Source organism: Cataglyphis hispanica, chromosome 5 (genome assembly GCF_021464435.1).
Source record: "Cataglyphis hispanica isolate Lineage 1 chromosome 5, ULB_Chis1_1.0, whole genome shotgun sequence".
Classification (NCBI taxonomy): Eukaryota; Metazoa; Arthropoda; class Insecta; order Hymenoptera; family Formicidae; genus Cataglyphis; species Cataglyphis hispanica.
In genome coordinates this window covers 2218704-2242035 of record NC_065958.1, presented here as the reverse complement: position 1 = coordinate 2242035, position 23332 = coordinate 2218704, and the positions used below count along the sequence as shown (strand labels likewise).

The 23332-nt window shown below is 36.0% G+C and overlaps 2 protein-coding genes across 4 annotated transcripts; one reads left to right on the top strand and one right to left on the bottom strand.

Annotated features, from left to right (window-relative positions):
- Positions 1-17: 17 nt before the first annotated feature.
- LOC126849523 (HIV Tat-specific factor 1 homolog) lies at positions 18-21972 on the top strand. The gene is made up of 6 exons (XM_050591450.1): positions 18-189; positions 611-1365; positions 17403-17569; positions 19388-19574; positions 20928-21064; positions 21506-21972. Exons 2-6 carry the CDS (start codon positions 649-651, stop codon positions 21636-21638), a joined length of 1341 nt encoding a protein of 446 aa, XP_050447407.1. The 5' UTR covers positions 18-189; positions 611-648; the 3' UTR covers positions 21639-21972.
- On the bottom strand, positions 1461-9187 carry LOC126849531 (limulus clotting factor C). 3 transcript variants are annotated; one of them, XM_050591465.1, is made up of 5 exons: positions 8756-9187; positions 3337-3612; positions 3022-3255; positions 2703-2907; positions 1461-2570 (listed from the first exon to the last, which is right to left on the bottom strand). In XM_050591465.1, the coding sequence occupies exons 1-5, from the start codon at positions 8790-8792 to the stop codon at positions 2351-2353; spliced, it is 972 nt and encodes a 323-aa protein (XP_050447422.1). In that variant the 5' UTR covers positions 8793-9187; the 3' UTR covers positions 1461-2350. The 3 variants fall into 3 exon arrangements, with proteins under 3 accessions (XP_050447422.1, XP_050447421.1, XP_050447423.1); XM_050591464.1 differs by having other exon boundaries at positions 1461-2573; positions 8756-9117; XM_050591466.1 differs by lacking the exon at positions 8756-9187 and adding an exon at positions 3868-3935 and having other exon boundaries at positions 1461-2573.
- Positions 21973-23332: the final 1360 nt, after the last annotated feature.

Here is a 23332-nt window from a genome sequence, read left to right as displayed (position 1 = left end):
CCTGCTGTAGTCAGTAGTCAGCTCAGCTGTAGTCTGACATATATCGCGCGTCGGTCACGTAGCCTGGTTTTCTATCAATTGCACAATTAGAATGTAATTATTGTCTGTACTGTGATTGTTATAAATGCACGAATTATGCATTAATAAGCATAACGGTTCCTGCGGAATTTGTCGGTGGCATAAATACTGGTAAGTAATGTAGAAATTCTTCTAGTATTCTAGTGTCGGTTTTCGTCATGTTTCTAACCTTATTTTACCAAATTACTATATAAACTGTTTCGTACTTTAAATCATATTCTCGCAATTAATTTAAAAACTGTAATATTAAAAGTTAATAAACTGTATATCAAGGTATGAGCGAAAGATATTACATTAAAAGATATTACATTATTCACGTATCTTGTAAAAATATTCGTATAACCTTCTTATATTTTTTTTGTTTGTATTGCATTTCTTTGTTATGACAAGTCAATAATAACTAACAATAAGTAATGCTACTTAAGTTAATATGAGTCATTAGGCACAGGTATCTGTGTTAAATGGCATTATTAGATTTTTACAAAATAAATCAAAATTTATTTATAATAATTTCTATTTTTTTGTATTGCAGATTTATTGTTTGAAAGCTGACTTAATGAACTATTGAAGATGGCTGATACTCAATCAGTCACAGAAAACACGGACGAGTCTGAGAAACAAGATGATCCTATGAAGAACTATGAATTTGATGGGCAAACTTATATCTATACCGATAAAGCAACAAACATTACCTATAGATTTGATCAAGAAAATAATAAATGGGTGGTAAAGGAAGATGACAAAGTCAACTCCGATAACAAGGAAAGTTCCGATAGGAAGGAAAAGGAAGAAAATTCTGGTCCTGAAGTTAGTGCAGCCGGTACTTTTGGTTTTGAGAATGATACGCATACTTATACAGATCCAAATGATGGCAGTGTATACTTCTGGGACAAAGAAAAAAATGCTTGGTTTCCAAAAGTTGATCAAGATTTCATGGCTAGGTATCAAATGAGTTATGGTTTTGCGGACACTAGTGCGCCACAGTCAAATCCACCAGAGCCAAAAGAGCTTACATCTCCTCAGAAGGCTAAAGAAGAAAAGGAGCAAAGGAAACTGGAAGCGAAGCGGAAAGCTCAGGAACCGCCGACTTGGTTCGAGGTCGACGAGGCGCATAATACCGCTATTTATGTATCTGGCCTACCTCTGGACATTACCATGGATGAGCTTACAGAACTCTTCTCCAAATGCGGCCTCATAGCTAGGGATGAAAGGGGAAAGGATAAAATCAAGCTGTACAAAGATGGCAATGGTGAACCAAAGGGAGATGCTCTCTGTACTTACATCAAGGTAGGAATATATGTTTTACGAATTATATGTACATTATTTAATATGATTCATCTTCGATTTTTTCTTAACATCACTTGCAATAATGCACTATAAGAATTTGTATATCAATATTTTATTGTACATCATTAAATACATAGGGGCTATATACTATATATATATATATATATATATATATATATATATATATATATATATATATATCGATGAACCTATGTTGATATATTTACAAACGAAGCAGTGAAAAAATAACAAACACAAGGGTGGATTGAAATATGAAGATACGAGCGTTATCTTACTTTTTTGATTCACTATCTGATTAAATAATTGATTTATAAAAATTATCATTAGCATAAACAGATATTGTGAGATAATTGATTAACAATTATAACAGCATATTTAATTCGTACAATCCGTCGCGGATAGCAGTGATAATCGGCAGCTTTAAATTTTTAATCGATACATGAATTATTTACGCGTTATAATTAATTAATTGCACAAGATGTTTAGCAAAATAATCGCGAGATAGAGAAAGATAATTTGAATAATTTTTTGTAATAGTATTACAATATATAAATAAGTAGAGAGAGATAATATTTAAATAGACAAGCGTGTCTTTAATAACATCGAACGCAATTGAGTTACATAAATATTATGTGATCATTACTTATCATTATTTATCCATATATGATTGATCTATTAATCAATCAGTAGATTTTTGAAATTGTCACGAATATTCAGCAACATTAAGGAATCTGAGATTAATCTTGCAATATTTCTTCGCAGTTTTGCAAAATTTATTTTTGCAATTGGTTGTATATGTTGCATATGGTTGTGTCAGCATATTGGCAGTTCGATAGTATCATTATAACAAAAATCTCACATGCAAGTTTTTTTTTTTTTTTTAGTTGCGTATACATTATATAATAGAGTAAGAAAATTAAAGTTGCAACCGTAATTATAATTATCAATAATTTACGTTTCTTCTTTATGGCTTCAACAAAATCTCTTCCCGCGCGAAATCGTTTATTTTATTGTGAAATTGCGAAAGAACATTATTCATGTCCAAATTTTGTGACTGATGGCTATTGAGTCTACCACCCAGAAAAGCGCCGTATTCTCGCCCTTGAGGCAATACTTGGGCAACTCTTGGCTCAGCTGGCTGCAAACGGGTCCTATTCGAACGATGTCGCATGCGCTCTCTGGGTCTACTGTCAAAAAAAATTTTGAAATATTATTAATTATAACAGATCTTAATTACTATAAATTAGGATTTTTCAAAATTTTTTTTTGTGATTTTTACATCTTAAAATTTATTTAGCGTAATCGAATTAGCATACTTGGAAGGTGGCCGCGATCCCAGTTTGACACCATGAGCCCATTGTTCATTCTCTCTTTGGTCCGTCCAATTTCTTCGCCAGTTTGTGCGATTCTTCTTTTTTCCCTGTAGCTTCCTCTGTTCGTTTAAATATTTCTTACCCTTTTTTCTGGGTTTTAATCTTTGGTTTTGCGGCGCAAAAGGATCCGACTTCTTGCGTCTTCTTGCTAAACAGGACAAAAATATCATATGGTTAAACTTAATGATAAACTGTATCGACATTTACATATGCCAACGTTTTCTGCTGAATGTGTTTTTCGTGTTTTGAAAGCATTTCTCACATAAACGACCGGCGGGCACTTCGCATATATAATGCTTCCGTTCGACGCAGCTTCTCGCGCTCCACTTGTATTTCAATGCGGGATCCATTATGATACAATGCCACGCGTACTTCTCAGATTTCCCGGGTTCTATTTTCCCGAAACTCTGGAAAACCATCTTCTCACCCGTCACACCCCATTCCCAGGCCATCTGTTGCCAGTTGAAAATTCCGCCGATCCACCGCTCCAATTTCGCTGTCGAGAGAATTTCGCCAGATTTAGACGGAGTTGCGAGGCGTTATAGTCAGAGACGAGACGAGAATAGCTTATACTCACTGAACTGATCCCCCATCAAGTACCTTCTCAACATCCTGTCCTTTCCATTTCTGTCCAATATAGCCAGGGTGGCATTTCTGTCCTTGCAATGGAAGTACGCGTCTCTCCATGGCGCTATGCCGGCGCTCAGGTAATAACAGAATCGTTTCAGTCGAAAGAATCCTATGGGACACGCGAATCGTCTCACGGATTCGTGTTGTCGCACTGTTATCGATTGATTAGACGTCAAAGAATTGACGTTAAGATTTGACAAGTCCGAAACAGCCGAGGATAAGCCTGGAAAGGAAAATCACATACGTTAGTTTGATCGCATTGCAATAGAGACTTTGATAAATTTTTTAAATATTTTATAACACGTATGAAATCTTAGAGGAAGGGAGAATGTAGATTATTCCGATATTTGTCGCTCATTAAACTCGTTCTTTCAGCAGCAATAATTTCCAGCAGTTTGGCAGGAATTTTTTGTCTGATAAATCTCGATATTTTAGAATTCATAATTTCCCCTTTTAGTGAAATAATTTATGCGCATACCTGATGCGCGTTTCGTTCCGAGTGAATACATTTTTATTCCATGGCCTTGAACGGATTTTAAACATTATGTAATGCCGTCTGTAGTTCATGCGTGACTAGGCGCCACATCATTGCATAGCTAAGATGTAATATCGAGCATTAAATTATCAAATATTATTTCTTAAAATAGATTCTTTCCCATCTCTCGTATGATAGTAAATTTGCAATGTTTTCAATTTTATCATTGGGACGTAAATATCTTATTTTGATGGAACGCTTGTTTGTGATTGTAGTCTAATTCACTTAAGTGAATATGTATTAAATCATAATTTTATCTATCTATGTACTCACATATTTCTTCTTCAAAAATATATGTTTATATAGTCTTAAAGATTTTATTAAAAAAAAAAAAAAAAGCAACAGAAAAAATGCGATTCGTCGATTCGTTTTTGAGGGGAAAGTAAAAAATTTTTGTCCATTATAATTTTACATAATCTGCCTGCGGAGGATTAAGTAATTCTATTGATTGAAACTTTTTAGGGCGTGACAACTCCTTCGGGTGGAACCGGTAAAGATAAAGCAATTTTTATGACAGCACCGTCCTGTATGCGCATACAATAGGTATTCACATTTTAACTGCCAGTTTAAGACGCCAGTTAATGAGTATCTCAAAATATAAATGATTCAACGCTTTTCAAAGATTGTACAATCTTCGAAAGTGTTGAAAGAAAAAAAACAACTTATGTATTAAAGATTTTATGGAAGATCATAGGAGAATTTGCCTGACACATATCGACATTTATTGTAAATTAGTATAGCTGTTACGAAAGTATATATAGGCAGTGCAGCAGACACACATTGATAATGATTGCCATACATATCCAATTAATTACTCAAATAGCCGTCTCTATGAGTCATTGTCGCGTAGCAGACACACTCGTGGCACACTGTCACAAATTTCATTTATGATACACAACTAGTATCGTATGACTATTAATAAATACCAGAGATTTAACCTTTATGGGAGGCCCGCAGGCTTCTAGTATAGAAAAAATATTCTTGTTCGCACGATAATTACGCGCGATAAAACCGATTATTACATTTATTATATTTTATTGTAGCACGTATCCAATTCACAGTAATGTCTCTAACAATGAACATGTGATGAGATAAACGAATTGAATAAATTAAAAAAAGACCTTATTATAATATAAAGCAACTCTAATCGAAATAATGTAATCGCTCTAATATTATAATATCAATTTTGATCTCTATGATAAACGATATGAGATTAAGAATTGGATAGCAAATCATTAAAGGAATAATTACAAGAAAATAAGATGAAATATAGAAAAACGATGAACTAAAATTGCGTTTTATTTGAGTTCGAATGTGATTTTTTTTTTTTTATGTTGTCATTTTATGCACTTTACTTTGACAGCATCATTATTCAAATTGCTAGTAGGAAGCATAAAGAACATATGCCATTTTATGCTTTTATGCTAAGTATAGTTTATATTTGTATTACGTAGCACTCTCTAAATGAACATTTCATTACTATTCGTGGAATTTTGATTTTAAGCTACGATAAATATGCACAAGTAGATCGCAGATCTAAATGGCTCATATTTAAATGGATCGGATCAATATTTTCAGTTCGTCAGTACTCGGAACACATATTAAAGTGTAGTGATTGTACTCAAAATCTCTCGGACATTTAAATAAACATTTACATAACAAAATTATGCGAAAACTAGTTTCTACGAATAATAAAAGCGTAAAAACCAGTAGCTGCCGACCACAATTTCACCGCCTCTTAATTATATGCAATCGAACTTACATAGTTAGTTATCAGCTCAAAGTAGTATTATGCACATATCAATCTTCCTCTGAAATAATGATAACTGAGCGCAAAACAAACTTGTTGTAGAAATAAAGCTAACTTAGGAATTCCACAATTGCCTTTGTTAAAAAAATAACTTTGTTCGCAAAACTATCACGAAATTATAAAATGTTTTTGTTTGAATTTTTTTTTTACGTGCCGTTGCTTTCAACCGAATTTGCAAACTATGTTGAAATTTGTTGCAGCTTTAGATACCGCGATATACGACTTGCTTTAAAATGCGAGACATAACAAACGAGATGGCCAGCGCGTATGATGCATATTTCATTTTCACTCGAAATTCTCAGGTTCCGAGAGGCCATATCTAAAGCTTTAACATGAAAATTCACCCAGTTTCCTAGTTTCCAAGTATACAAAGCATTACTTAATACAAATATTGATGATGAAAAAAATAGATTTCTATTCTACAATATTTCACATATTTAAAAATTTTAAAATCGATGAGTCATATAGAGCTTTTATTTCTTAGAAATGTCACATTTATGTGTGTAAGAGAATGAGAATAATAAATTATTTTTTCATGTCAAGTTCGTACGTACGTATCTTCTTCGTGTAATCATTTAATCGTATTTTTTTCTTATCACAGGTGTGCAAACTGTTGTCTGATCCTGAAATATCTTTTTACACTAACGGCAGAAAATATCGTGGCGACTACGTATTCTACTTAAATATTCAGTCACGCATGAGGCCACGCAAAACTTATTTTTTCCTATTTCTAGAAGCATAAATAGGCAATTATAGATAATTATTAATACTAGATAATTATTGATATTAAACTTCCAAGTTTGTTATTTCTATTTAAGAAAATTGTAAAAAATATAAAAAAAAATACATAAATACATTTCTTTTGCTTATTGAAGCGATATTTCCTCGGGTATGCAAATATTGTCGCATATCAATCTAGGAAATGTGTGTTGCAAATGTTGCAAAACATAGTCAATAAATTTGCATAAATATTTGATGTGCGTTGAAGTTAAGGTCGTTGGCTAATTAAAATCAAAACTATAAAGTTAATAAGTTTACTTCACTTATGTAGCGTCGTTTGATCATGATATACGCTTCAAGAAAAAGTCCGATATTTTCAAGCTCGTCTAATCGACCGACATATCGGCAGACATGACAAAGAATTATATCTATGGAATATGTCTACTCACAACTTGCACTTTCATTCATTTATGGGACAAGGCTAACTTCGGTGGCTTGGATGAACATTCTTCTCATATTTCCAGAATTTACCGCCACTTTCGCGATAATGCTGGCATTATTAGTAATTGGTCAATTAACCTTTAATTTATGTACATATATATATATATTATATTATCAAAGAAAATTAATTAATTCAGGTCAAAGAGTTTGTTCAACGTAATGACTGCAATCGCTCAATTGTAATTGGTAGTCATTAAGTCAATGAAAGAAAATTTTCTCAAATAATATTGAGAAATTTTTTATATTTTAATTCTAAGTTTCTTTTCAATAGTCGCAAGCAAATTTACGATTGTCACGATCGAAGCTATTCTTGTCGCAGATTCGATTTGATGGTATCATTTCGTTGGTATCATTCTCGCCAGATCCGATCTTGCGAAAACAGATTGCTACGTCTGCTCTCAGAAACTGTCTGTCTGTATGAGGACATGCGCTTCGATCGTTAATTTATTTGCGGTTTCCATTAGAAAATGCTTGGTAAAATATGCGCGTGCCGAAACTGTCCGTCCAATGTACTCGTTCCACTTGCAGACTGGTTAATCTTATATGCAGAAATTTCACGTGAGTCTGATATAAAGTATGCATCTTGCAACGTGCATCCCTTTTAAGGCTTGCTTTGAAATTTTTATTAAATTTCTTTATAAGGCATATTAAAATCAACTGCCTTGGTAAAAACAAATGTGTTTAAATTCAAGAAAGATAAAATATAAACAGACAGAATTTATAATCAGAATAGTTTTTGCAGGGAAAAAAAGATGTTACATAATTTTTCTTAAAGATATAGTTTATCGATATAATTCTAAACAACAGACTCCGAAATGAATCAATTATTTGGTACTTGTCATTATTTAATACTTATTAATCAAAACTTGATAGACACTTATCAATTACAGTCATCACGGTATTATTGTGCAATTTCAAAAATCATGTAGGTAATTATAGGTTGTGTTATCGTAGCTCTCAGAGTTGCTATTAGGTTGCCAATTAGCAAAGTGCGTAACTGCTAATAGATACGACGACAACCAAGTCAGCTGTTTCAGCATCGAAAGATATCATCTCACGATTATATTCTTCTACATCATGATTTACTTTAAATATCATCAAGATTTTAGCTAACTTTTAAGTTCGCAAAGACTGGAGTTTCAGTTTCTTATCAATATATATTGATAAATAAATAAATAAATAACGCGCGCGCGAACAAGTTGCAGAAATTGAATTTTATGAAATTATAACAAATATAAAATTAATTCCGATGCCCCACTTGCTTTAATAAAATGATTTTAATTGATGTTATCTATATTTTCGTAGTAAATAGAGAATTGCATTTGGTATTTTAATACACAGCCCCCATTAATATTAAATGCGGGATTAAATATTGATCAATTATACAATAATATTAAATTACATATTATTTTACTAGAGGAAATATAATTGTAAGAGAAGATCAAATCTGCTTTTCATTAAATTTATTATCACAATTTTCGATGCAATTGATCCTTATTTGTACTGACATCCATCAATCATTGTATAAAAAAAAAATTACCATGTTTTTTTCTGCGTTGCTTTATATTTTATTTCGCAAATTTTTAATTACGATTATTCGCATCTTAGAAATTAGTCATCATCTTTTTTTTACTTATTTCCTTGAATTAATCACTTCCTAGAATCTCGGCGTGTTCACCCACTCATTCATACTTTCGGGCGTATCTCGACGTTAACACCTCAGACTCATCTCCCTCTCATTAGAATCATCCGCGATCTGCTTAAATCCACATCGCGCACCTTAAACGATTAATTAATTACCTGCGAAGCACAGAAACAGGATCCAACACTTCCACATGTCTACTTTCACAGGTCGTTTACTCGTCGAAGTACTCGATACGAAGGCCGCGATAAGGGATCCTCATTCTCGTTCCTTGAATCTCGCCTCGCTTCCGATTTCGCGTATTGTCATAATCACACCGGTTCGCGAATTCGCGCTATGAGGGAAAAAAAAAGAAAAGGAAGAAAATCGACCCCTTCGCTTTTACACCCCTCGACTGATTTCTCTTTCGGAGATCACAGACCGTATCGCGATCGATAGGGTGGACCCGGACTACGCCGATCGTGGAGACCGTTCTTCGACGGAGGTTCGCGCGCGACTGAAGCCGCCGCTTCCATTCCGCTTGGCGCGTACCTTCGCGCGCTCCGCGAGCTTACGAGAGAAATTCGCTCGCGCTTCCCCTAACGCCCAGATGTTACCGCGATCATTTTCTGAATCCAAGGAACCATAGATCCGCCGTAGCGAGAATCTATTTACCTTACTCCGATTTCTATTTGAATCAACGCGATTGCGCTTCGCGCAGTTACGCACACATATTCGCGGAGATACATCGTGTGGATTATACGTTCCCTGCTTATTTTACGAAGAACCTATATGACGCTTTCGCGAAGAAATTTTTCCTGGGCAACACTGCAGAGCGATACACATGTATAACATTTACTTTTGTCTTTCGTACCGTTAGAAATTTTCTGTCTTTAATGTTTTATGTAAAAGTGTTGTAATTAGAGCGGTACAAATTTTTAAGTCTGCATTCCATCCATACTTGACGTTTGCCTTGATATTTAAGATAGTTTCGAAATAGTAGAGTTTATCATTGCACGTGGCATATGCAAGCGCGTACACAATTTAATGATTTCTGTTCACGTTTTGCATAACGCCACCAATCGTCGTCATTCGGACTCAAGGATATACGAACTTAACAAGCATAAAACGTACGTTAATTGCGCACGATTGATATAGGAATTGTTCAACAAACGCTATGTAACTGCGTCAACAACTCGCGAAATGTTTGAGGAAACTACGCGTAAACAAAGCTAAAGTGTCCGCACTCCATACTTAAGATTACTATCATAAAACAGGCTTAAAATGTATCAATAACTGCGCCAGAATATGAAAGAAGGAACTACCCAGTGTCGAGAAAATTTAAATCAGAATTTCGTGAAAACCTATCGAAACTAAAGAAGAATAGAATATATTTTTTTTGCGTATAAAATGCAAATTTGTATAAAAATAAAAACAAATGAGAAATAATATATGTAAAAGCTGTCGCTTATTTACGACGATAATAACTTGGAATTAATAAAGAAATAATCAAATTATATATGGAGGAATTATTCGGCGATAACTTTATTTATTTTCGATTTTTAATGTTTACATTTAATCATTGAATAATATTCAGATGAATGTTTATTTATTATCGATTATTATTAATTGTTAATGTGAGAATTTAATTGTCCCACTATTGATAAATTTGATATGTAATTAACAATATATGTTTATAAGACTGTATCAAAACGCGACAACCTCAAATTGAGCTTACTGGTAAAATAGAATCGCGCCAGCAGACCAGCGTTTCCGTTTAATGGCAGGCTGCCAATTGGGTGCATTAACGTCTATCTGTCCGATAGTATCTTTTAGGAAGTTAACGTCTAAATCGAATTGATTAAAATGTAGTAGCAGAGAGATAACAGGAAACGTTAGCATATAAACAAGTCCGAGATATCTAGAAAATAGGAGCGTAATTTGCTACCGTCGGAATCGGATTTCGCGAATCTTACCTTTAATAATTCCTACTTCCTTATCACTCGCAGAGACGTAGCGAGATAATAACACGCAAAAAGTATGTCAACGAGCTAGAAAGAGATAGAGAGAGATTAAGAATTAAATGGAGAGGAAAAAGAATGCACGCGCGCGTAGAAAATATGAAATGCGCTCTGAAAATTTGACTATAATATTATGTGTATTAGAAATGTCATCTCTATGACAGTTCACCTAATCTCTGAAAATGTACTGATACGCTCATTTGTGATAATTATGCACGATTTCTGTACGATGTTCGTACTTGCTATCGCAGTTGCATACATAAAATATATGTCGCATTTTAAATATATCTAATATACTTCTCTTTTTTTTGTATCATAGTTATTTTTAGTTATTTTAAAATTATTTTTAGACGTATATTTATATCGTACACGCGAATGAATAAACAGTGATATTACATTCTTGTACTTTCTTGTGATAAAAATATCGCATTTAAAATAATCTATAACTTTTAAATATTGCCCGTTCAAATTATCTATAAATACCGCACATTTCATATTGGATTGTTTTATATGCTTCAAAGACAGAAGCGTGATTTTTATTTGATTTTTCATTACCTATAAACAGGAGGCTCTATGTTTGGATGATGGCGTGGTCGAGGCTACGTTCAAACTACTATGACGGCGATTCATTTGTGCATTCCTGATGCTTTGAAAGGTACACTGGGAATGCTGCAATTCACGGAATTGCAATTTGGGATGGGTTGACGACTGCGTGCCTGAAATCACAACGGAGCGATTGACAGATTCAAATAATTCTAGATATTGCATCAGGCATTATGGAGATGTAGATGCAGTGGTCATGTTTATGTGGCTTGACGATCATCATCACCATGTACGATTACGTCAATATAATGTGACGTCAGGTCAATCGTTTTCAAGTGTTAGCTCACGTTTTCAAGATTGTATAGTCTTATTAGCATACAGAAAAAATTTCTTGAGCTTCCGTGCACTTGAGAAAGAATTATAATCCCACTTCAGTATATGAGTTCTCTAATACAATGGAGAACAAATATTTTTTTAGAATAGAATAAATATAGTTTATTTTCTTTACAAATTGAACTTCAATTTTTTTAATTCAATTCAATGGTATGAGAAATGCATTAGATCTTCATATTACCGGACATATTTTTAACACATACGTGTTTCTGAATTTCTCTCATAAAAATTTCTCTCACGAGCATGCAGAAATATATATTAAAAAAACCAAATTTTGTAAAAAGATAGATCAACAGTGGAACTGAAAAATTTGGCATTTCCCCAAAATTAAGTTTAATTATGATAGCCATACCGCGCAGACATCCAAGCATTGCCATTTGCCATTGCAATCGAAATATCGGAAGAACTTGATTTTCCTGAGACTGTCTGACTATAGATTTACAAGCGGACACGTTCTTCCACGTGCAATCGCCGCGAAAGGAAGCGATCGGCTCTTTCGAAGCAACAGGAAGGTCCGGGTACACCGTACATCATTAAAACTGCGAATGCAGGTGACACATCCGATATGTTAGCCGAATATTCGTAAACGTATCGATTTCCTTATTTGCTCCTGAGAGAGTTAAATCTAATCTTTCACTCGGCCGTGTAATCGCCAAGGAAAAAATCGGCGTCTTGCCCTCGGCGACTCTCTTTATATTTATTCACGACCAGTCTTTTTTTTTTCTTTTTTTTTTTTGGCCGCGGGAGAAAATCCGCAATTTGCGAAGCTGTAATTTGCGGCGATGTCGTTAGTTAGATACCGAAGTGTCGACAGTTTCCTAATTGTGCCGTCGGCGAAGAACGGCTCATCGTTTCTCTTTTGCGGCACGAAAAAAAACGAGAAATACAAAACGGCGATTTTTACGAGCGCTCCCATGCGCGCTCGCGCACACTTTGGACTTTATGGAATTCCGGAAACCGGTTTAGCAAAATGTGCCGCGTATATATCCGCTCGCGATGCGCGGTGTCGTCTCTTAGGAGAGACACTGCGCCTAATATGGGGAGGGTTTTATCGCGGAGTGTCTACGGTTTAAAAGAACAATCGTACAAAATGGCGAAAGGATGCATCACTCATCATAAATCAGAAGATATACTTACACCGAATGAATTTGACCGCCAGAGCTTGCAAAGGCAGTTCAGAATTATCCCACATGATATTTTGAAGAGACAGAAATTAAACTAAAGCGAGATTGATGAAGATTTAGTATCTACGTAAATATATAAATAGTCACTTTTAATAAAACGTAGCAATATGTTCTAAGCGTTATTAAAAAATTATTAAAAAACATTATTTTATTCTAATTTGAGGGCGTATCTTGATGAATAAAATTTTACTCATAGTTCGGGAGATATCTTACAACTTCCCTCGGCGTTTATCTACAAAGTGAAATGCATCCCGAAATATGCTTCTCAAGAGAAACCGGAGCTGCCTGGTACCACTTGAGATATCACGCTGCACGACACAGCGATGTACATTATTATCTAAAAGGTAAAATAAAAATCATTTCTTAATGAATATTGCATCTATAAGCAAAGAGACTTTATCGATCTTGAATTACTTTTTATTGCGTTTACTTGTCACCCTCTATATCCGTTTAAATTTGCTCCAATATAAGAGCCATGGAATTGCATATGATGACAATTTTTTTCTTATAACATTTTAAGTCGAAAAGACTTTTTGATTGGCGTCGTAATCTCGTCGTGAGGCAAATTGGGCTATAAAAATTCGGCCCGCGTTTCGCGCGATCATACGTTCGGTTGGGCCGCGACTGTAAATCGGCTACGATGTAATGAAACTTGCATGCGCGATCATCGAATGCAATTGTCTGACTCATCTCTGGTATTTTACGCGATGCAAATTAATGGAATAACCGCGATCTTAAATGTCAATAGTGTAGGCGTAGCGCCAATCATTCTGATGATAATTTACTTTGACTCCTCAGCTGAATCAACGTGACGCGCGATATATATGCACATATACAGACGTTCTCGTCATTTATACTGTCTTTAAATCAACGCGATGTTAATATCATTATTCAATGCGTCTATCATCATTTATTCCTCATTTCTTCTTTATTCAAAAATGACAAGATATATTAAAAAGGTGACAAGATGTGTCGCGCTGAGGGATTTTACAATGTGTCACTTGAGAAATTTCTACTGTCCAGTCGAGACAGGATTGAAAATGATCTTCAATCGTCGTTGAAATTTTTTTTTTTCCATTGACAGCCTCTTCCGAGTGTTCTTCGAACCTTCTGCGCATTCTTCTTAGCTTTGCACTTCAACTTGTCTCTTCAGAATTACAGAACTGACAGTGCTGGAATGCAAAATGCGCAAGATATAGTATCACTAACGATGTAAAACTTAAAGAAACAATCTTTCTTTGTAAATTATGAATTATCATTCACATAAATCATTCTATAACTCCCAATAATTGATTGAAATGTTGGTTTTGCGGGGGATTATTTCAGGATTGATGTCCCTATTCGCATAATCGATTAGATATAACTAAGTCCTTCGAGGAAAGATCTTTCCCGCTCTTGAGAATTCCAACGAATTTTCTTGTCGCGTGTGCAACCACGGTATTTAATGCATCTCCGCGAGAAATTTGGCCTGGCGCCAGTACAGTAATGATAATAGACGTCGGCTAACTATAGTTGCTTAGGGGGAACGTCAGGATTCATTTCGAGGCGTGTTAGAAACACGACATCCCATAATAACTGTGATCCATGGTACCTTGAAATCTCATCGTCTGTCATTAATCAACGTTACACGCAGATAAATGCGTACTTCCGACGCTGTCTTACACATACGTACCGTTTCGTGTATCCATTCAGCATCTTGTACACCATGATAAACGCAGCTTGACTTTTTTATTAAATTATTCAATTAGATTTTAAATTGCTATGCGTACGCGGTTACATCGTTAGGTATTAGTCATTAAGGAAATCGCACCGCCATGTGTATGTTCGAGGAAGCTTATCTTATCAGAGAACCACCTTGGCAAACAGTCACGTAATTGTCTAATTTATGTATTCTTAGTACATAGCCATGACTACATGGGAGGAACGAGAGAACTAATTACGCATGTAGGAAGACAATCAAATGAAATGCAAAAATGCGGAATCTATTTTTATCGTGTTATTCGTAAAATGTTAATATGTACTTTTGATTGAAAGAAGGAAAAATATTTTCCAGATTCTCTCCCTCTCTCTCAATATATATTTCTTTTTCTCTCTCTAAGAGCGAGTCATTGACGATTGTGACGCTTTACGTGTATATCGGCTGGAAGAAGGCGTGTAATTTAACATGAACTGGATGCGAGGGTATATCGTAATTGCAGTGATCTAACATAGGCTGTGTGTGCGGCGAGATAACCGCGGGAAACTGCGTCTGGGTGGTCAAGAGGATCCTCGACAATAAGTCGAGTCCCGTTTCTCATTGGTCGAGAGAGAGAGAGAGAGAGCTGGATCTGGAAAGACTGAAATCACATTCCCAGCAAAACCAGCATTTTAATCATCTGCTGGGCGTTTACGCGTGAACAACGATAATCTGTTTGCTATGTCGACTATGTAGATCGTCGTTTCATCTAGCGCACGTGTGTGCACGTAGCTCTGTGTGTTATCTCCACCTTAATTCTGTTTAGCGGAATAGAGTTTAAATCAAGCGTGTTTCCAAGAGCCCGATCTTAATGTAAGAAAATAATTATATATATGAATATTGCGTGATTATAACTTCCTCGACATACCGTGTACCAAGATCTAACAGCGTTAACAACCGTGATGGGAAATAGTGCTGTCTCACGAGAGGAACTGATCATGCGATAGGAATTGAGAAAGGAGATCCTATTTAAATTACTTTGGGTGTCTGTGGATATGATGACGTCAGCGATCACATCGCTTTCCGCTCGCGTCCCACTGGTTAAGGGTTAAACGAAAGCGAGACGTGTTGAAAAAAAAAAAAAAAGAGTGGAGCCTTGAAACTGTCTGGCGCGTGGGTGTTTCAATGGATGATGCGTCAAAGGAATAGCGAGACCCTTTATGTCCGCAGGTTCTCAAGGTGTATTTACGCGACTCTTTATTTCTCGTGTGCGGATATCCTTGAGTCTAGAATTCTTACTCTCTGCGTGCCCAGACGAACACGCAGCGCCGATAGCTATAGCATTACGTCTCTTTTTCTCCAGCTAATTTCCTTTAAATTACATCGCCATAAATTCTCGATTTTAAATTTTCGATTTGTAACAATTTCGCGTGAAAAAATTATTCTTACTTTCAATCTTTCAATGGAATAGACGACGGATCGCTTCGAATCTAGGGGATTTCGTTTAAGTGGGTCGACGGTAAATTATTGCGACCGCTTCTGAATACTTCCCGGAATATTCTCTACACTTGGTTTCTCGATCTTCTCGAGATATCAAGCATAGTAGGAAATTATTTTTTAGGTCATCGTTACAAGGGAGAGTTGTCTCGGGGTCATTACGTCATCCATCGCCGGCATCGCGTCGTGTGCATATTTAGACACTCTGGCCATTCTCGTCACGTGTTGCTTCATCGTGTATTATCATGCCGAATGCATGTATAACAAAAAAAAAAAAGTCAGCCGTTCTATTATACGCGAGATGTATGCGGAAAAATGCAGAAATTTTATTCGTGCTTTCACTGTCTCTTCTCCGAAAATTTTTTCGTGATTATAAAAATTTTTATTTTTATTTTCTTACGTACTTTTCATTCATCTATCGGTGCACAATATTTGTCGTATCTCTCTTTGAAGAATGGAAGGAATTAGCAAATAGAGTTATTTCTTGTTTCATTTATTTCCTGCTCTATTTCTGCTATCCGTCCATGAGTGGCATGAAGTCACGATTAAAATGGCCCTAAGCGGCTTATGTTTTACGAGTTTTGTAGCAATAAGCGTGACACCATTACTCCGCGGGAACTGTTTCGCTATTTCTGATACATATTTTAAACAGTTTTTTGACATATCGGACGTTTGGAACGGACGATGGTGCAACAGCTGAAAATAATTCTCGAAATACTACAAATACAGAATTGAATGTTTATATAACTGTCTATGTTTTGGATGAGGTATTTAAGTTTTTATAGCTTCCCTATACCCTGTGGGACTTCTTTGAAACCATTAAAAATGCTCAGAAACATAACTTCGTTTCGACGATGTGAGCTCTGATTGGTGGATTAAGTTCGGGATACATGTTTAATTTCCATCTTTTTCTAATCTCTAGCCTTCTCATCCGTCATAATCTTAATCTTTTTTCGCTGCTAAAATTGATGAAAAAGTTTAAAAAATTATTTTTTAAAGTATTTTCAAATAATTATTAGAACACAATATAACTTGATTTTGTTTGCCACTTACTTGGCTAACGCGATCGCGAAAATTTAAATACTTACGGTTGAAAAAGAGATTGCGCAATGAAAGGACCGATGCGCTTAATTAAATGGCTATTATAAATAAATGGGGAATACGCCCATTTCATAAATCTAGGGCCAAACCTTTCGTATGTAAGCCGGAATTTGTTTTTTCAGCGATTGTGTTGTGGGCGTAGCCGGATAATGAAACGTATTTAAATCGATCGCGAATTTTTACCGCACGGACTTGTCGCCCTTATATTGCCAGGCAACAATAGTAATTACTTTGGCACAATAAGTAGGAAGCGCAGCCTATTAAGGCCGCCTCTTTTGCGTCCTGTGTTAATTATTATCGATACAATATACGAGAAATTTGTTAAATAACGCAACGTCCGTTTTTTTTTAATCTCGAATGAACTTTCATGAACCCGCGATTTATTATCGAATATTTAATATTTGTTCTCTAGGTCGAGTCGGTTGATCTGGCGCTGAAAATTTTGGACGGCTCGCAAATCCGAGGGAAAACATTATCGGTCCAGAGGGCAAAGTTCCAAATGAAGGGCGCATATGATCCCGCGCTGAAACCGAAGCGGAAAAAAAAGGATAAGGAGCGGCAGAAGAAGATGCAAGAAAAGTAAGTCTCTAAAAATTTTATGAATCACGAGTTTTAAGACGATTAATGTTGATTAAAATTAACATTAAATAAACGCGCACGTGTGTTTCGTAAAATATAAATAAGAATTTAAATTTATCCATATTTTTTATATTTATTTATATTTTTTATTTAATTAATTTATATTCTATAAAATATTAATAAATAAATAATAATTAATTTATAAATATTATTTAATAAATATTAATTAGTTTATATATTTTATAAATATATATTCATTACTGGAAATGCTTGCCGCGCCTTATTTAAAGCGTGGTGTCACTTCCTGCCGAGTCACTCCTTATAATTCGGGTGCGGTGAATCGCGTTGCGAAATCGGGATGATCGCGTTTCTCCTCGGTTTCTCCTCGGTCCATTCATCTCTCTTTTCGCTCGTGTCCGTGCGAGACACAGAGCTCCTCCCCGGAGAGAAGGGGGCGGGGGGGGGGGATCAAGATACGTTTCATCCACGATGCGTCCGCCGTCACGCGTGTGTGTGTATCTCATTAAGGCCTCTATGCACCGCGTTACACACGTGTCGCGAGCGGCTCGTTTAAAACAGCATCGCGATGACTTGGAATCACGATGCTCGGTTGTGGACGAAAATATGAAAGAAACGTTTTCACATATACGCGCGTGTATAAATTGCGGTGTGCGTAAAGGCTTTTATAATTGCGCTGCCATCGGCTCGCAGCCGCCAGACTGCTTGGCGTTGGCGGCGGTTCCGGCCAAAGGCAGCTGTGCACGTCGATTACCCGCATTTAGTCTGCCGGCCCGTGCATACAGCCGGACCCAAAATTATACGGGCGCGGTGCACTTCCAGGAAAATTGCAACGGAGACATGATTCGTTAATCGAAACGTGTGATTGCGCCGAATGACATTGATTTCCTCGCGCGCATCTGTCATTGCATAATGATGCGAATATAAGCGAAATCGTTTCTTGTTTGATCTAGAAAAAAATATTCTTAGATCTTAGATGAATTTACAATGATTAAACACACCGATTTAACGATTCAATTGCGATTGAATTAATATGCGATCATGATGAAATATAGGAGCAATTATAACGAAATAACTTTACCGCTGACAGCATTTACACCGCTTCCGTGTGTCTTTAATATTGGAAGATCTCCCCGCGCCACGTCATATGTCATTGTATTGTCCGATCGCGGGACGCATCTCTGTCATTTTTATCGTCTGCATCGTCTCGTTATCCGGCGTAGGTCGCGAGCGCGCAGGGTCAACGCCCTGAACTTTGCGAAAACCAGTTATCGGCGAACGTGTGCGGGCCCACGTTTGCCGGCCGGAAGTAGTCTTTGCAGCAAAACGCTGTTTCGACAACCGTTGTGAATCTACGAGCGTTGGCGCGCTATAACGTTTCCTATCGACGTTATTTCTCCCCCGCAGCCATTCCGAGAAGCAGAGTCGTGAGCCACGATCTGTCGATCATCGCGACTATTCTCACGGCTGACGAGTTGTTCTCGATTATGCGGCTCGATAACGATCATTTCTATTGTATCAGCAATATTTGTCGGTGTTCTTTAATCATTGAGAAATGTCACTTTAATAATGATGGCAGTGAGTCGACATGATACTGTATAACGTTTAGAATCGAAAGATGTAAAATCTTAATCGCTCGCTGTTTGCCTTTGTTAATGGTAGTGATGGTTTTAAAGATTGCCACTAATAAGAATTTGAAGATTTATAAAATGAATCTTGAGAAGAAACATGCATGATTAATACGATTTTTATTGCCATATCTTTTCATTAGGTTTTGTGCCATTATTTGTTTACATATAGATTGTTTGACTGGCGACCAGAGCGTATGCGAGGCGAACCGTTAAAGTGCGAAAGGGTAGTCATCATAAAGAATCTTTTCACACCGGAGGATTTCGACAGGGAAGTCCAGCTGCTCTTAGAGTACCAGCAGGATATCCGATCCGAGTGCCTCAAGTGCGGCGACGTCAAAAAAGTCGTCATTTATGACGTAAGTTTCTTTTTTTTTTATTATTATTATTTCTGTGCGTTTGTAATATTAGTCTTGTGCTAAACACTATTAATTTTAATCGTTGGATAATTATTAAATACAATTTAAATAATAATTAAAATTTTCTAATTGTATTCTCTTTAATATTAATAGTTAAAAACTATGAATATTGCGAATCTAAAACACGAACTCTTAATATATCTAAAATATTTCTTAAAATCGCCGTTTCTCCTTTAAATTGAATCAAGTGATCGACCCTCCTCAGGGTATTTTTAGCGACTGAATTTCATGGAATAGGCTAGAGAAAGAATAGGCAATAAAACGCCTTCGAAAGGGGATGCCTCTAAGCCCCATAAATCGAGAGGCGGGAAGCGAGATGCTCCCAGTCTTCGCACATCAGCCACGGAACTATTCAATGTCAAAGTACATTCCATCCGCACGACACTCCTTTCCGCGTGTATATATATCTCTTTCTTTCTGCTTCTCTATTTTTGTTTACAATTAGAAATGTTCATTGGCATACATGGACGTTGTATTTGTTTATTTTGATATTATTTGAAGGATGAATATATGTATTTCAACTTGTCCTGATTATTTTTGCAAAGCAAAAATCCACGTAACATTATATAATCTTATTTTATCAGAATGTTATTCTTTTGGTGCTGCGAGGCGAGAAATAGCATCGACTTCAAAAACTATGCGAGGAATTTCACGTTCTGCTACCTAATTTACCAGAAGCATCTCGCTGCCATTTTTTTTTCTCATTTTAAGAGCACGTGTTACCGCCAATGCGTCCCAGAGTGAATTATAGCCTTTTACTGTCGTACTTGTCGTACGGTTTGTTAAAGCAGTGGCTCAAAAGAGATCCGCTGACAGTTTTATGGAATTCTATAACGTCTAATTTTTCCGTAAATGAGAAAAAAAGATACGAAATTTGGTATTGAAATCTATAAATTGGAATTACAACTGATATTAGAAAGAAAAAAAATTAATTGGAAACTTATGCATAAACTTTATCAAACAAAAAAATCGATTTTATTAAATACATATTATTTTATATATCTACATATATAGTACAATGTTATTATGTATATACCAAATATATACTATTACTATATGGATTTTCCTACGTGTATTCTCATTTAATAAAATAGAAAAGATCTATTCGTCAAAACAGTATTTGTAAAGTAGTAAGTTTTAATTACATTTCAATTTTTTGAAATTATTATTTTTTATATTCTCTTTAATTTTTAATAATATTAACTCCAATAGGCAATCGGCTGTCAAAATATTTTATGAAATAAAACAATCTGTGTTTGATCCATATTTTTTGTATTTGTTTTCTCTTCTCAGAGACATCCCGAAGGAGTAGCGCAAGTGACATTCCGAGAACCGGCAGAGGCACAAGCTTGCGTACAGCTTCTGAACGGCCGTTGGTTCAGCCAGAGGAAGATCTCAGCGGAAATCTGGGATGGCAAGACCAAATACAAGTGAGTGTTATTCCATTGCTGATTCCTACTATACCGGCTTTAGAGTCAAGACCGATAGTTGCTGGAGCAGACATCTGGATCGATCAAAAGTCTAAACCATTCCTATATTTTCTTGCATATTTGTCTGCTATTTTAAAAGAATATTTGTACAACAAATATAAATTATGACGAGATACGCTATTGCTATTTTCGAGAAATATTTCAATCGGCATCTACTCCTAAATAAATCCGCTCATTTAAATCGAGAAGTCGAGTGTCTCTTGTGATATCCGCACTATTTATCTATTGCCGATACGATCTGTTTTCATTTGACTAGCAATAGCTGTAGTTTAATTACAGTATTGATTGCAAACATTTTTCAAAGTTGTCATACAATTAATTCATATTACATATCCTGAAATTAAAGATATTGCTGTTAATGCATCGAAATTTGTCTTACAGAATTACGGAAACTGATGCGGAGATTGAAGCGCGACTACAAAACTGGGATACATACCTGGAGCAAGAAGATGAGCGAAAGGAAAAGGAGCAGGAAACAAAAAGCAGTAACATAGATCAAAAGATATCGCAATAAGAATGCATTCCACAACCGATAAAATTGTAATCATATTTCAACGGATTCTATTTTCCTTATTTCCAGCACACGCGCACACACACACACACACACACACACACACACACAACACACCACATACAAAAGTCCTCGTCCTCGCTTTGCGCTAAATGGTTAAGCTCAAAGCTTTTTCTTTGGGTGTCTTAATGAAAACACGATGATTAATCGATTCTGTCAACGACAACGCGGTTGAAAATTATAAGCTGCTCGCAATCTTCGTCGTTGAATTGGCGCTATTGTTGTATAAGTAATATATTGTTAGTCGTTGCAACAATAAAGATATCTCTTCGAGTTATCTTCTCACATCGCATCCATTTCCCGAAATGTCATTGTCACGTTAATCTATATTCTCTTGATTTTCCTTCTTTAATTCCAAACCTGTATAGATAAGAAGAGCGCACGTAATATGATGAGATCATGCATGCATCAAAGACACATAATAATGCGATAGAAATTATTGCAATACATTTTTAATTACAAAAACACATATGTTATTAAAATTAAATTAAAAACATAATCAAAACGCCAATGATATGTTAATACGGCTTTATTATAATTTCTTAATTCCTTGGGTCTGAGAAAAATTGCATACAATAAAGAAAGAATAAGAAACAAAACAAGACGGAGAGACAAGAATTCCTTGGAATTCTCTAATTTGCTATTTCGGCATTCCTGACAATCTCCTTTCGTGGGACTGCACCAGCGGGAGACAGTCGCTGCCGATCTGTCAAAAAACATGGTTTGCAGCATCCTATGGACCGCGGCGTTCTTTCTCGCGATTATACACTCGAGCGAATTGCTCGCCGAAATCACCTGATCAGCAGTAAACGCTATTTACCGGAGATACTTTGAAACGAGTCAGTTGAAAGACCGAACTTAATGATCGCTTTTATTTCTTGAAGTTATTTTCTTAAGACTTTAAGCTCGCGAGTTTTTCTCTGAAGATTTCTTTTGTGAGATATTGTAAAATTATTCTTCAATATACATATAATATATAAAGACACAAGATTTTAGATTCTTAATTTTTCTTATATTTATGTATTATAATAATCTTAAATGTTTAAATTTCGTGCGATTCTTAAATGAGATATAATGGAAATGAATTTTAAGATCTCGATATTTAAATACTTCTTAAATTCCTATATCTCTTTTTATCGGTGATCTAGCAACTAGAACCGATTTTTTGATCTGCACACGTGGCGAAAAAGAACAACACTTTGAAGCGCGGGGGTTTATTCGAGCGGTGTCTTTGCTTCCCATTGTCCAGCATATATTCGAGCCTTTCCCCTCGCGATGGGGATGAAAGCACGAGCGACGGCATATTTCAGTTGTCCCGCGTCATTCATGATCCAGATAGGGCAAGGCGATCCGGCAATATCACTGACAAATTTAATGCCCAGCTATTAGGCAGCGGGGGGGTTCACCTCGCCCCTTCTATCAGCCTATTGTCGAAGTGGCCACGTGCAGGATGACTACTGTTCCTCTCGCCCGAGCGAAAACGTTTAATCGTCATGTTGTCCGGAGACCTCTTGCGAAAAAAACCCTGCGCCCTTGTCACGCTTGTCGAGGGTTATTGGATTTGCCCGTCGCTCGGAAGTGCTAAGTCGTTTGGGAACCTGCTAAGTTACACGTGAGATTACACCGACCAGTGTAAC

What these genes read in the sequence shown, in the direction of transcription:
- LOC126849531 (XM_050591464.1), bottom strand. Translation starts at nt 8,792, where the DNA reads ATGTGGAAGTGTTGGATCCTGTTTCTGTGCTTCGCAG. An exon ending in AGTGCCCGCCGGTCGTTTAT is followed by an intron (nt 2,908 to 3,021) that starts GTGAGAAATGCT and finishes TGTCCTGTTTAG; the next exon opens with CAAGAAGACGCAAGAAGTCG. An exon ending in GGATCGCGGCCACCTTCCAA is followed by an intron (nt 2,574 to 2,702) that starts GTATGCTAATTC and finishes TTTTTTTGACAG; the next exon opens with TAGACCCAGAGAGCGCATGC.
- LOC126849523 (XM_050591450.1), top strand. Translation starts at nt 649, where the DNA reads ATGGCTGATACTCAATCAGTCACAGAAAACACGGACGAGTCTGAGAAA. An exon ending in CAGAAGAAGATGCAAGAAAA is followed by an intron (nt 17,570 to 19,387) that starts GTAAGTCTCTAA and finishes GTTTACATATAG; the next exon opens with ATTGTTTGACTGGCGACCAG. An exon ending in GATGGCAAGACCAAATACAA is followed by an intron (nt 21,065 to 21,505) that starts GTGAGTGTTATT and finishes TTTGTCTTACAG; the next exon opens with AATTACGGAAACTGATGCGG.